At 40.5% G+C, this 15,063-nt stretch overlaps 1 protein-coding gene across 6 annotated transcripts in view; it reads left to right on the forward strand.

Moving 5' to 3' along the window:
- Window positions 1-102: 102 nt before the first annotated feature.
- The window catches only part of LOC138960190 (epsin-1-like), a 17,982-nt gene continuing 3,021 nt past the window's right edge, over window positions 103-15,063 (forward strand). The window contains exons 1-7 of one of the 6 annotated variants that reach the window (XM_070331967.1): window positions 103-207; window positions 578-1,223; window positions 1,918-2,008; window positions 3,292-3,494; window positions 4,695-4,721; window positions 6,809-7,106; window positions 9,578-9,799. In XM_070331967.1, the coding sequence (XP_070188068.1) occupies window positions 708-1,223; window positions 1,918-2,008; window positions 3,292-3,494; window positions 4,695-4,721; window positions 6,809-7,106; window positions 9,578-9,799 (1,357 nt within the window). In that variant the 5' untranslated portion in view covers window positions 103-207; window positions 578-707. Of the gene's footprint in view, window positions 245-577; window positions 1,224-1,917; window positions 2,009-3,291; window positions 3,495-4,694; window positions 4,722-6,808; window positions 7,107-9,577; window positions 9,800-15,063 lie in introns of all 6 variants that reach the window. The other 5 variants (XM_070331968.1, XM_070331965.1, XM_070331966.1 and 2 more) reach the window with 5 other exon arrangements.

Genomic DNA, 15,063 nt, shown 5'->3' on the forward strand with positions numbered 1-15,063 from the left:
GCTTGATACATTATACGAAAATTTTATAATACCGGCATGATCAGAAAATTATATTAAATCAGTGATTGTATTTATTATCATTTGAAAACAAAGTTTTGATTTTTGGGATGACATAATGGTGCCGTTATAATTTCCTCCCTCTGTTGAATCAGACAGGAAGTAAAGTGTTCGCCATTTTCTGTGAAAAATAGGACTGCGGAAGGAAACGTAAAGTATTTCCCCTCAAACTGCTGTTCGTGTTAGCGTATGTATCAAAAGGAGAAGTTTATTTGCTAATCGACTACGATGATGTGAATATCTTACATGACTATCCATTTACACTGGTTCTTTGTTTGGAACTTCGATCACAAAGATTCCGATATCCTGCATTGAGTCACCTCACATAGTTTTTGTTGAGTGTGACAGGATGATTAGTGACAAATCTTTGAAGTTAAAGGAACCTTATATGTCCTGTCGGCAGTGTCTTTGACGAAACAAGTATTCATGATCATAGTTTTGATCTTATGATTGTTGCAATGACTCAAGCTGACATGTTTTGTGTAATATTATGTTTCATATTGTGAAATCTCTGTTTCAGCAGACACCCTCCTCTTGAGGCTCAGGCAGGAGTTGCCCTCCTTGGACAATGTCATCGTGATCACTGGTGTATAATAGTTTTTGTGGTGTAGTTGTGTCGTGTCGTGCTGAACTTTACTAAGGAAGCAAAAATGCCTACAATGCGCAGAACACTTAAGAACGTGGTGAAAAACTATTCTGATGCCCAAGTTAAGGTGCGAGAAGCGACATCGAATGACCCATGGGGACCGTCGAGTACACTGATGTCTGAAGTCGCGGATCTTACTTACAATGTTGTGGCCTTCACAGAAATCATGCAAATGATCTGGAAACGACTAAATGATGATGGCAAAAACTGGCGCCATGTGTACAAATCTCTCGTTGTGCTGGACTATATTATTAAAACGGGCAGCGAAAAAGTAGCCCAGCAATGCAAGGAAAACTTCCATGCAATCAAAACACTTACATCCTTTCAGCACATAGACATCGACAACAAAGACCAGGGTATGAATGTACGGGAGAAAGCCAAGCAGCTTGTGGCCTTGTTGTCTGATGATGAGCGCCTGAAGAATGAGCGCGCAAAGGCATTGAAGGCGAAAGAACGTTTTGCGCAGAACGCGATGGGTGTTGGGAGTGCTGGTACGGCTCCTCCAGGCGGCTCCGGCAGAGTGAGTCCTTGTGTTTAATGAACTTCTTTCAGTTTCAGTGAAACTTTCACAAATCACGATTCACATTGTTTTGTAATTGTATTCTTTGATCTTCATCAAAACCTTGTGCTGAACCATACTTGGTTCTAAATAGAGTTGATACAGTCAATAGTCATGAACTCATGGTGAATAAAGGGAAGTAATCCTTGTACTGAAAGGATTACTAAAGAAGTGGCCCTCCTGTAATTGTGTAAATTGTAAAGGATTACTGTGTTTAGAGTAATTTAGACAGTATGTTACTATGTAGATTAATTATAGAGTAAATTTTTTATTTCATCATGAATTCTTGCAGATTTTGAATTTGATTAAATCAAATTTCTAAAAGTGAAAGTGGAAGCAAAAAGGATCAACTTGTCAATGTTGCGATTTCATCATGCACTGATGCAGGAAAAAGTTACCCTTGTAGATTTTGTTTGTTTTGTTTGGCTTTGCTTAAGATATTTTGTCTAATATATACAATTTACTTATGGTACAGTGGGATGAATTTTCTTTTGTACCTTTAGTTTATTCTAGCAGTGAGGTAATTTTATCTCACAAACTTTAACTTAATCAAGTAAATGTGTAAAGTAATTTTTGTTACTTCATCAGTCGCTCACTCGCTGACATATTTTTTTGGAAGTAAACTTGATGTTTACTTTATGATTTTTTGTTTCAGATGCGCATGAGTCCCACTCTACAGGCAGGCTCGGCAGGCTCAGCAGGCTATTCAGACCCTTATGGAGGATCAATGACTGGATATAATGACTGTAATTGACTGTTTTTCTTTTCTTCTTCGTGACCTGGTCATTAGTGCAGTAATAGTTTACACTATACATGTCCAATAGAAGGTTTCCGCCAGTTATCTCTTTGAGGTTTTGGGTGCTTACAGAGTACCGTGCCCCCGCATCAAACATCGAGGTCACAAGCAGGGTCAAGGGGAAGGTGCTGGGCGGACAGAAAACTACAATAGGAAGGTTTCCGCCAGTTATCTCTCTTTGAGGTTTTGGGTGCTTAGAGAGTACCGTGCCCCTTGCGGGGGTATCAAACATCGAGGTCACAAGCAGGGTCAAGGGGAAGGTCTGCTGGGCGGACAGGAGACTATTGGTAGAACTTCTAAATCTAAGACTGAGAGTGAGACTGGAAGGTTAAGGAGGTGGGGGGGGGGGGGGGTGTAGCTCAGTCGGTAGCGCGCTGGATTTGTATCCAGTTGGCCGCTGTCAGCGTGAGTTCGTCCCCACGTTCGGCGAGAGATTTATTTCTCAGAGTCAACTTTGTGTGCAGACTCTCCTCGGTGTCCGAACACCCCCGTGTGTACACGCAAGCACAAGACCAAGTGCGCACGAAGGAGATCCTGTAATCCATGTCAGAGTTCGGTGGGTTATAGAAACAAGAAAATACCCAGCATGCTTCCTCCGAAAATGGCGTTTGGCTGCCTAAATGGCGGGGTAAAAAACGGTCATACACGTAAAATTCCACTCGTGCAAAAAAAACCACGAGTGTACGTGGGAGTTTCAGCCCACAAACGCAGAAGAAGAAGAAGGAGGTAGGGGTTAAAACTAAACCACTGACAGTGACAGCATTTGACTTTAAGGTTAGGCTTTCGGGAGTCAAGTTTTGTCAATTTGGTTCTAATTTTGAATCTATTTGATTGCACTAAGGTACAAGTATTTGAGTTTGTGACTGGAGTGGCATAATTGAAGTGATCGAAAGTCGCATGGAAAACAGATTTTTTTTAAATTTTGCTTATTTTTATGAATTCTGGTGTTCTTTTTATTGAGTTATTCCTCAGTGAACTTATTAAAATTCAGACTGACTTTAAGGTTTTTGAATTTTGAAAAACCAAGCAAGGTAAGTTACAGTCCTGAACGTTTGATTGTGACAAAACAATACCATACATTTACTGATGTTCGACTCGGCAGTCTTTTATGTGGAACGTTGGCAGCCTGTTTGATTTTGGATTTTCAAGGTTTTTGGATTTTGTCTTTTAGAAGAAAACTTTGCAGTTGTGGAAGAGGAATGATGATTTTTTTTTCTTTTCTTTGACACACAGCTTCTCCAGGCAGTGGAAGCGGCGGCACAACATCAGAGATGGAGAACGCTCGCCCTGTGTCGGCCGGAGAGGAGGAGCTTCAGTTACAGCTGGCCCTAGCTATGAGCAAAGAGGAACACGACGAGGAAGTGCGCAAAGGGAAATCAGATGAAATGAAACTGCAGATGGCTCTGGAACAGAGCAGAAAGACTGTGGCGGACGAGGTTTGTATAAATGTGTTTTGTGGAAAACTCTCTTTAGTGCTGTTTGTTGTTTCATTCAACTTCTTTTTAGTTTTCTCTGAAGCTGTGAAGGTTAGTTTGAGTTTGTATCGCTTTTCAGGTTGACTATTCAGATGAGCTAGTTCAAGATTTGGAAGGGTTTTCTTTCTGTTTGGGATTCTGAGCGTACAGAACATCTTGCCACTGCCAGCCTTGTCTATAGTGAACATTTTTAGGGGGGCTGGTTATGGATTACAGTTCAGGGGTACAACTTGAGATTTTTTATCCTGACACAATATATTCTGTACAAATTAAATTTGTTTTTTTGTTGGAATTTTTTGTTTGATCCTTCATTTGATATATATTTTAACATTTTATTTTGGAGAATTGTAGTTGACAAACAGTATGGTATAATATTGTAATGGCTATTATTAATGTTTTGAGTATAGAGAGTAGATGTACCTGTACTGTTTATTGTATAGTTTGCCTTTCGTTTCTTTTTTACTATCGAACAATCGTAATTTATTTTGATGATCTTTTTTGCTTTTTCTCTTTTTTTCCCTCTCTGGAGTGATTTTCATCTTTCTGTGACTTTTTAGCTTTTGTTCTTAGACCTTAGAGTTAGAATCAGAGGCACTTTCGAATGTTCAGTTTTGTAGCCTGCATTGACAGCAGCAGAGGTCGATGCTACCAAAACCTCATAAAGTGAGCATTCTGAGCGAGAGAGCATAATTTTAGAATATGTCGTATGATTTGTTGTGCAAGGTAAACTACTAAAGTCACTTCTTCTTCTTTTTTCCTTCTTCTTCTTCTTCTTCTTCTTCTTCTTCTTCTTCTTCTTCTTCTTCTTCTTCTTCTTCTTCTTCTTCTCCTTCTTCATGTTGGGTGTGGCGGTTAGGGATGAGTGTTTTGGGGTTGGATGGATGCTTGATTCTTTTTAAACGAAAAACTGGGAGGCAGGATGCAGGACCAATGTCTGTGTCAGTGTGTGTTACACATTATTACGGGTTCTTTGTAGCATGGATTTTGCTTTGGTGGTTTTTATGTTCCTCTGTGGCACTGCTGGGAGCACATTCACCATCTGTGGAACTGTTTTCTCGATATGAATTATTTTATTTGACAGCACACTTTCACCACTATTTTCTTATTCTCAAGAAAGAAAACCATTCCTTACTTTTTACTTTGGTGTTTGTTTGACTCTAGGAGAGAAACAGGAAACAAGTACGCCGTGTAAGCGCAACAGTTTTGTTAAGCATGACACTTCTGTGCGTGTCATTTTTTCCTTCCCTAAATGGCCTGACCAGTATCACTCATGTACAGTGTGTTTGCTTGTGTCATCGTCAGAACGTTGTGTGTGTATTGTCATTGTCATGTATAGATCTTCCTTCATGTTGTATACATGTACGCTCATCTTACCAAGTCCTTGTTCCACTTTCCTCAGGCCATCTCCTGTCACCCACCCCCACCCCCACCCTTACCCCCCCCCCCCCCTCATTCTACCTAGGATTTACCCTGTTGTCCTAATAGACTGCACATGCTATGTAAAAAGAATAATAGACATAGATATTATGCCTGAATCTAAATACATTATAGTGATTCACTGATTGTCATCAGAGACTAGACTCGTATTAACAGTTCTTTGTAAAAACTTGAGCATGTTCTTTTTCTTTTTCTGTGCTTGTTTCTCAGAGCTACTTATGGATTTGTTTGGAATGTTTATACTTCTGAGCGGTAAAAGGTTATGCCTGTGCATGGCTGTTATTAGAAGATATTGCTATCACTCTCAGTAGGTGTTTGTTTCTGTCCAAGAGTCTGTTAATATGTTCATTGAAAAAAGATTTTTCTTCTTTTGTGTTGTGTGTTTTTGTAAATTTATACATGTTTCGATTCTGTTCGGTTTGTAATGCCCTTAGTCCTGTGAGTGTGTGATTGTTTGTGATGTTGTCATCTCACATCTGAATTTGGTTAAAAACCTTTAGGCTTTACAGTTTTGGAGCTTGGATCTTTCATGTGAAGAAAAAAAAAGTACTGGAGCAGATGTTCCACTGCTAGCACTTTTGTCATGCACAGATGCAGTCTCCATATCTGTTCCTTCTGCGGACTGAATATGCTTGATTTTATTGAATGTGCACAAAATAAACAGTTTACGCAGAAGTTTTCAGGCTGGTTTTGAGAGTAGTTTGAAGCTGTTCATTGGCTTAAACTTTGAAGTCTTTTTTCACTTGACTGCAACAGATCTGAGTTTACTTTGCAACCTCCTTTATTCTTGCACTCTTGTTTCTTATCCAAGCTGCTTGAAAAGCTGAGAGCCTTATCTCCACTTTCCCTCTACCTTCTACCCTTGCTGAATAAGTTGCTTCGTGTTGTTAAAGTGTCTGTATGTATTTTGTATGTCTGTGTAATGAATCAAGCCAGTCGCTTTTTTATTTGCAGCCATACTGATTTTGTTTGTTTAGATTATTGTGTGCATTGTCAGTCAGTACAGATACTTTGATGATAACTCCTGTAATTTTATGTTGTTGACTCTGCCTCAGCAAAGAGATGTGAGATTTAGAGATGTATATGCAAGAAAAAGTGTATTAATATATTTTTTTATTCATGCTTAACAGGATAAGATTAGCCTTTGTTTGTAACATTTGGACGACGTAGAAATGCGTATAATAAAAACACATCACCAACAGATGCTTTTAAGACATTACAGTGATTTTTTTCAAGGTTTATTTTAAAGTACTCAAGGTTTAAGCAGTTCGGGACTAAGGGAGGGATGGGAAGTGCTCTGAGCTGTTTAGAGACTATATTTTAGCAGAGTGGTGGTTTTCTAGTGTTACAACTTATATTCTGTTTCACTGCTTTTATTGTTGTATGCCGTTCAGTCACAAATGAAAACCATTATTGGCAGTTTAGAGTCAGCTTACTATCTAAGCTTGTTGTGGCTTGCTTACAAAATGTGATGCAACATTTCTGTGAATGTGATGGAGAGTGAAACACAATGATCTATGGAAAAATCTGTTTTCAATTTTTTCAAATGAATATTGTGAGAATGTTGCAGACATATACAATATTCATGCCAGCTGGATGGTTTTGCCTTAATTTCTGTCAGAGGATATGGCAGGACACATCGTTTTGGTTGAAGTAGTTGGTTGTTTAGCTCCTTCCTGCTGTTTGTTTTCTTTTCTTTTCCTCTTTTCAAGCAAAACTTGAAGAGTAAGGTTTTGCAGCAGATTCACAAGATATCTTTATTGTATAGTTTTGTTCTGTAGACTGAATTTTCAGCATAATATTGTTTTAACTCTAACTTTTCTCGTTTTTTTCCCCAGCCTCCCAAGGGGAGCCTGCTTGACATGAACAACACAAGCATGAACGCCTCGGGGGGCACCACCGACCCCTGGGGCATGCCGATTGCGTCATCACAGCCGCCGCCCAAGGACCCCTGGGGAGCCCCCCTCCCTGCCCCCCAGCAGGTGTCGGACGCCTGGGGGTCACAGGCCAGTGCCTCCGCCGCACGCACCACCCCCACCATCGCTGCTGCCCCCTCCCCCCAGCCCCTGGGCGTCTCTGCGGACCCCTGGGGATTGCCCGCTCCATCCCGTGCTACCCCTCCCGTGTCCACTCCTAGTAAGTACAGTAAAACCTCTCACTAACAACCTTGAACATGTCCAGACAAATTGGTCGTAAAAAGGAGGGGTCTTTATTGGGAATCTGAGAGTTTCATCACAGGGGAGGCAACTTTGTTTTAATGTTTTCTGTCACAGCTTTCTCCACCTTCCCACTTGTTGCGATCAGACTCCTTGTCTTTGGTTATTGATTGAATGTTAAATTAGAGTCACCATGGTTACACCACCTCTGAACGATTTAAAATGAAGTTGAACTAAGACAGAGCGCTACGGGAGGTTTCACGGAATGACTTCTTTTTGATGTTCTTGTTGGTTAACGTTGAACAGTCCTGTCTATCCAGAGAACGAATCAGAAAGCATATTTGTCCAAATAGGGAATTATCTGTCAAGCTAATCTATATGTACAGTGCTTACTTATAACTGGTTCGTCTTTCCACCTCGTCTGCTGAATCAAATAATGTTGAATGTGTGTGCACTGGAAGCCACCACACTTTCTGTAGCTAGTACTTAAAAAATACACAAACGGAAGTACTAATACACTAATACAGTCTGATACCCAGACCTGTTTACCAGTACGATTTGGGCGTATTTTGTACGCCAAATTATTATCGGCACGCAAATACACGACACACGCACAAAATACGCCTAAGAAAAAGTCTGGAATACGTTTTCCGGTGTTGGTGTGTTGATTACGAAATGGTACAACTTGTTTCGGTCGAAGGGAGATAACCATGACAGCGAGTCTTCAGCTGTGGAAACCTTGTTCAGTTGTTGGCACGTGCGATCGTCTGAACAATCGTGGCAAAATGAAGCGGTAAAATGTGCCAGTTTCGGATGACTGTACCCAAGTCTAAACAGCAGAAGCAGCAGATTTTCTTGGAGAAAGGGCCATGAATTGTGGAGTCTACTATGGGTAAAAGTCATGCACACTGCAAGTATTGTAAATCAGATTTCTACGTTGCCCATGCTGGGAAATATGACATCGAACGACACTGCAGTTCTAAAACTCACCTGGACAAGGTTGCTGCAAAGAAATCCGCTGAGAGCTGCCAAGGAATTATGAAGTTCATTCCCGCAAAGCAAATCCTGCCAGAAGAAAAGGCTGTAGTCCGCGCTGAAGCAATGTTTTCTGAGATGATTGTAAAAATGAACTTGCCACTGTCAACTGCAGATGTTATTTCACGAACTTCATCTTTTCATTATCAATCCAGGGATGTCGTTAGGCGTCGGACATCGGACATATAAGGATGAAAATCCCCAAATGTCCGATTCACATTGCCGCATGTCGGTCAGATGTCCTATCGTGTTAGCCTGAGCGTGGTCATTGTCCGATATGTACTCCATTCCTTCGGACAGCGCGATATTCGTTAATTTTCATTTCAAGATACAAATCTTCTAAAAGACCGAACGCTCTCGTGTTCAGCTGACACTGAAGTTGTCGGTGCCGCGTGCGGATCTTTTCTTTTGTCGGGAATTCCCGAACCGTTTGCGGTATGCGCCGTTTGGGTATAACCGTCTCGGTGCAGCGCACTGATCTAAAAATAGTGGATTCTTTTTAGATCAGTGCATGCTACAGGAGTACGGGAGACAACTCCAACTGACTAAATTTGTAGTCTGCTTTTGTTTTCGATACGAGAAGAAGCACTGAATTATGCCGCTGAAAAAAAACTAAAGCCTGCAAAAGATCAGCATTAGATCAAACCGATCATGTTGTTTGTCAACTTTTATCCAAATCATGCAGTATTTAATCAAAGTACGAGCTCTGAAGTTGTTCATGTTGGTTTCTTTTTTGTGGTTTCTTTGAAACTAAACAAACACAACATTATACGCACACTGTGTTGATGTATTTACTATATTATGTGTGTGTTCTACAGCGCGCGCGCGTGGGTGTGTGTGCGTGTGTGTGTGGGCGCATGACTTTGGAACAATTCCATGGAATGTGTTATAAGCTGTTTGGCGCAAATTCATAAATGATAATGTCCTATTACACTTTCTGAAAGCGGTCAAATGTCCTATTGATGCTGAAGAACTCAGGACATTTGTCCTATAGGTATGAATTTGTAGCAACATCCCTGTCAATCTGTTTGGAAGACACTGGTTATAATGCTATAAACTGACAGGTAAATAAAATTGTTTTATTCCTGTTGTATTGGAAGGAGTTAAATTCTGAAGGTGTTCACGAGACATGCTATTCTTAGACAAACACGTTTGCACCCACGCGTACATTTTCCCTACCCCATATGGCTTTGCTTGCAAAGTACACCAACTTTTTGAAAAATACACTCAACTTTTTGGGAAAGTACTCTTGCCTCGGGTTTAGGGTAAACAGGTCTGGATACACAAACGGAAGTACTAAAAGGAAAAAGGAACATTAAGGTAATTTTAATGGGTCGCGGATAGTGTCAGACCATTCACAGCTCTGTTTCTTCTCAAATCAGCAATTCATTTTTCTTTTCTTTTTCTGTGCGCCAGGTTCTCAGCCTGACCCCTGGTCAGGGAGCTCTGCGCCACACGCTGGTGGGGGTGGAGCCAGTCTGGACGCATTTGGTGCTCCTGCTGCAGTCACCACTAATGGAACCAACGGGACTTCCACCATCGACAATGAGTTTGACATGCTGTCATCTCGCAGCAACAAAGATTCTCCTACCAAGTCTGCTGGCGGTCAGGGAATGGATGAATTTGATCTCTTGAGTGGTCAGTTTTTTTGTCTCCTTTTTACACTTAGTCAAGTTTTGACTAAATGTTTTAACATAGAGAGGGAATCGAGACGAGGGTCGTGGTGTATGTGTGTGTGTGTGTCTGTCTGTCTGTGCGTGTGTGTGTGTAGAGCGATTCAGACTAAACTACTGGACCGATCTTTATGAAATTTTACATGAGAGTTCCTGGGTATGATATCCTCAGACATTGCTTTTTGGTCTCTTTATTGTTCCCTCTCACGTGCAGTCGCCATTGTTTAATACTAAATGTTTTAACATAGAGGGGGAATCGAGACGAGGGTCGTGGTGTATGTGTGTGTGTCTGTCTGTCTGTCTGTGTCTGTCTGTGCGTGTGTGTGTGTAGAGCGATTCAGAGTAAACTACTGGACCGATCTTTATGAAATTTTACATGAGAGTTCCTGGGTATGATATCCTCAAACGTTTTTTCATTTTTTGGATAAATGTCTTTGATGACATCATATCCGGTTTTTTGTAAAAGTTGAGGCGGCACTGTCACACCCTCATTTTTCAATAAAATTGATTGAAATTTTGGCCAAGCAATCTTCGACGAAGGCCAGACTTTGGTATTGCATTTCAGCTTGGAGGCTTAAAAACTTAATTAATGACTTTGGTCATTAAAAATCTGAAAATTGTAATTAAAATAATTTTTTTATAAAATGATCCAAATTTACGTTCATCTTATTCTTCATCACTTTCTGATTCCTTCTTCTTCTTTTTCTTCTTCTTCTTCATCGTTCATGGACTTAGACTCCCACGTACACTCGTGTTTTTGCACGAGTGGAATTTTACGTGTATGACCGTTTTTACCCCGCCATTTAGGCAGCCTTCGGAGGAAGCATGCTGGGTATTTTCTTGTTTCTATAACCCACCGAACTCTGACATGGATTACAGGATCTTTTTCGTGCTCACTTGGTCTTGTGCTTTTGTGTACTCACGGGGGTGTTCGGACACCGAGGAGAGTCTGCACACAAAGTTGACTCTGAGAAATTAATCTCTCGCCGAACGTGGGGACGAACTCACGCTGACAGCAGCCAACTGGATACAAATCCAGCGCGCTACCGACTGAGCTACATCCCCGCCCCACGAAGGGGGATAAGCCACTAGCAGGTCTGCACATAAGTTTACCTGGGAGATTGAAAAAATCTCCACACTTAACCCACCAGGCGGCCGCGCCCGGGATTCGAACCCTCGACCTTCCGATTAAGAGGCCGACGTCTTACCACCCCGCCACAGCTTTCTGATTCCAAAAACATATAAATATGTTATATTCGGATTAAAAACAAGCTCTGAAAAATGAAAATATAAAAATTATGATTAAAATAAAATTTTCAAAATCGATTTAAAAACAATTTCATCTTATTCCTTGTCGACATGTCGGTTCCTGATTCCAAAAACGTATACAGTCGAACTCGCTTAAGACGAATCACTGGGGATCGGAAAAAAAGTTCGTCTTAACCAAAATTCGTATTAAGAAAATTGATTGATTTTTTATTTTTATTTTTTTTTAATTTTTTTTTTTAAGTCTTGTACATTTTATGGTGTTTCAATTTGTTTCTTTCGCAACTTTCATGCTGCTTCACGTTTAGACAATAAAGTGACATATTCAGTTACATGTTCATGTGTGTCTCATGTTGAGTGATGATTGTTGAGTTTGAGTGAGAGTGAGCACACAGATGTTTCATCCAGTTGTTACGTTTTTGGTCACACACACGCACACACTGACACTGTCCACATTCGCGGTGTTCCTATCATTTGTCCGGAATCACTTACCTTGGCGACGGGTAGCAAACCTTGGCCAATTTAGTTTTTGTTTTTTTGTTGCAACATGATGTTCAAATCCAAATCGAAAGCACTGACTGACTGATAAACTATCGCGAACCGGCGAACGCAAACGTTGAGAGTGTGGTTTCTCTTGTCCAAGGGAAACCACTCTGGCATCTATATTTTTTGGCAATGGCTTCCGTTCTAAACATTGATGTTTCGTTTTTGGTATTCGCGAAGGAAATAAACGTCAGTCAGTCATTCATGTTCAGTGTCTGAGCTATCAATCACTTTGATTCTAAATTTGAAATTGTTTTGTGAGTGCAGTGTAATCAGTTTAACTTTATTCAGTGATCGGTTGAGCAATGGTTCAAGCAGTCGACGCAAGGGAAGACTTTGACACATGTATTCAAACTTCTCAAATTCCCATGATATGTCGATCTCGGGACGAGTTTAAAGATTTCGTCATAAGCGTGAGGAAGCCTACGGACAGACTAGAATAGAACATGCACATAACACAGAAGGTCTGCACAGCACACTCACACACAGCAATACAGCACACCGTTTTGTACCTCCTTCTGCCCTGCCGAAGTCGGGGTATCCTTTTTAATCCACCGAATCTCACAACAATTAATATCCACAGCCATGTGTGTCTCCTGCCTCCGAACACACACGCTACAGAGCTCGACTCGATGTGCGCAGTTTCGTATAAAAATTATTTTCCAAATTTCCCCACTGTGTTTTATAAAATAATCATATTATGAAAGCACATACATTCTTATCTTAGTTGTTATGTATTCATTGTTAGCAAACATCGGCATTATTCATGTTTTACTTTAAACGCAATCATTGTTATTTATAGATCACAGGCACTTGATGTAAGTAGGTCACACACGTGTAAATGTTGTGCCCAGTCCTTGTTTTTGAGTCACTTGAGAAAAAGTGACTCTATGTAATCGGTCAGTGTTAGTCTCGGCCGGCCATCCGGCCGGCCGTCCGTAGACACCACCTTAACGTTGGACTTTTCTCGGAAACTATCAAAGCGATCGGGCTCATATTTTGTTTATTCGTGACCTCCAATGACCTCTACACTTTAACGATGGTTTCGTTGACCTTTGACCTTTTTCAAGGTCACAGGTCAGCGTCAAAGGAAAAATTAGACATTTTATATCTTTTCTCGGAAACTATCAAAGCGATCGGGCTCATATTTTGTTTAGTCGTGACCTCCAATGACCTCTACACTTTAACGATGGTTTCGTTGACCTTTGACCTTTTTCAAGGTCACGGGTCAGCGTCAAAGGAAAAATTAGACATTTTATATCTTTGACAAAGTTCATCGGATGTGATTGAAACTTTGTAGGATTATTCTTTACATCAAAGTATTTACATCTGTAGCCTTTTACGAACGTTATCAGAAAAACAAGGGAGATAACTAGCCTTTTCTGTTCGGCAACACACAACTTAACGTTGGGCTTTTCTCGGAAACTATAAAAGTGACCGGGCTCAAATTTTATGTGAACGTGACTCATTGTGTTGTGAATAGCAATTTCTTCCTGTCCATCTGATGCCTCATATAATATTCAGAACTGCGAAAGTGACTCGATCGAGCGTTTGCTCTTCTTGTTGTTTCTGTTATTATTTTAGTTAGCAGGTCTAGTTGAGCACGTATTAAGTATCATGTACCCACTACTAGTCATTGTGCATTTTAGTTAATGGACTGATGATGTCATTTGTATGGAGTCGACGCACGTGCGAGGATATGTATGTGTGGGAGGGGGGGGGGGGGGGCGCGGGAGATGGAAGTTTGCTGTATGTTATGTAATGTATATATTGTGTGTGATACGTGGAAATGTGATACTATTTATTTGCATGTATGATACAGGTACAAATGTGATAATTGTAGGCTTATACTAGTGATTACTGTGTGTGATACATGAAATGTGATATGAATGCTGTTTTTGAGTCACTTGAGAAAAAGTGACTCTATGTAATCGGTCAGTGTTAGTCTGTCCGGCCGGCCGTCCGGCCGGCCGTCCGTAGACACCACCTTAACGTTGGACTTTTCTCGGAAACTATCAAAGCGATCGGGCTCATATTTTGTTTAGTCGTGACCTCCAATGACCTCTACACTTTAACGATGGTTTCGTTGACCTTTGACCTTTTTCAAGGTCACAGGTCAGCGTCAAAGGAAAAATTAGACATTTTATATCTTTGACAAAGTTCATCGGATGTGATTGAAACTTTGTAGGATTATTCTTTACATCAAAGTATTTACATCTGTAGCCTTTTACGAACGTTATCAGAAAAACAAGGGAGATAACTAGCCTTTTCTGTTCGGCAACACACAACTTAACGTTGGGCTTTTCTCGGAAACTATAAAAGTGACCGGGCTCAAATTTTATGTGAACGTGACTCATTGTGTTGTGAATAGCAATTTCTTCCTGTCCATCTGATGCCTCATATAATATTCAGAACTGCGAAAGTGACTCGATCGAGCGTTTGCTCTTCTTGTTATATGTTATACTCTTACTTTCTCCCAAGCGCAAGACAAATTCTTCTATGAAAATTGAAGCCAATAAAATTTGAGTTGAGTTGAGTTGAGTTGATTACAGACATTATGCATGCTTGGGAATCCAAAAAGTGCTCGTTATAAGCATAAATTCGTTATAAAGAATTCGTTTTAAGCATTTTTTTTAAGCATGAAGAAAGAGGTATTCAGTTGGGAACTTAAAACTAATACGTTATAAGTCAAAATTCGTAACTAGCGTGTTCGTTTTAAGTGGGTTCGACTGTAGATATGATATGTTTGGATTAAAAACACGCTCAAAAGGTTAAAAGGAAGAGAGGTACAGAAAAGCGTGCTAAGCAGCACAGCGCAACCACTACCGCGCTAAACAGGCTCGTTAATTTCACTTCCTTTTGCACGAGCGGCGGACTACGGTCATTGTGAAAAAATTCAGTGCGTTCAGTTTCATTCTGTGAGTTCCACAGCTTGACTAAATGTAGTGATTTTGCCTTACGCGACTTGTTTGTTCTTTCTCTCTCTCTCTCTCTCTCTCTCTCTCTCTCTCTCTCTCTCTCTCTCTATTTCTTTTCTCTGTCTCTCTTTCTCTCTCTCTCTCTCTCTCTCTCTCTCTTTTAACTTTTAGATTTAGAACAGTAAATGTGAGAGACCGACTATGCACTTGCACTAAAGTTGCAGATGTATGCATGCACATAAATTATGTTTACATACATATTTAAACATGTGTACATACCTGTACTCCCTTGCATGCGCTCACATGGGGGGGGGGGGGGGGGGGGAGGGAATTAGGAGGTTACTCCTGGGTACTGAGTTGTTGTTTTTTAATCTCTGATTCATTCATGCAGTTAATTTTTCGTTTAAATTTCAATGATTTTTTGAATTTCTTTCTGTTAGCCCAACAAGATTGACTAAACAGAAACTTTATTGTTGTTTAGATTTTGTTGATTGATTTTTGT

This window comes from Littorina saxatilis, linkage group LG2, assembly GCF_037325665.1.
Source record: "Littorina saxatilis isolate snail1 linkage group LG2, US_GU_Lsax_2.0, whole genome shotgun sequence".
Lineage (NCBI taxonomy): Eukaryota > Metazoa > Mollusca > Gastropoda > Littorinimorpha > Littorinidae > Littorina > Littorina saxatilis.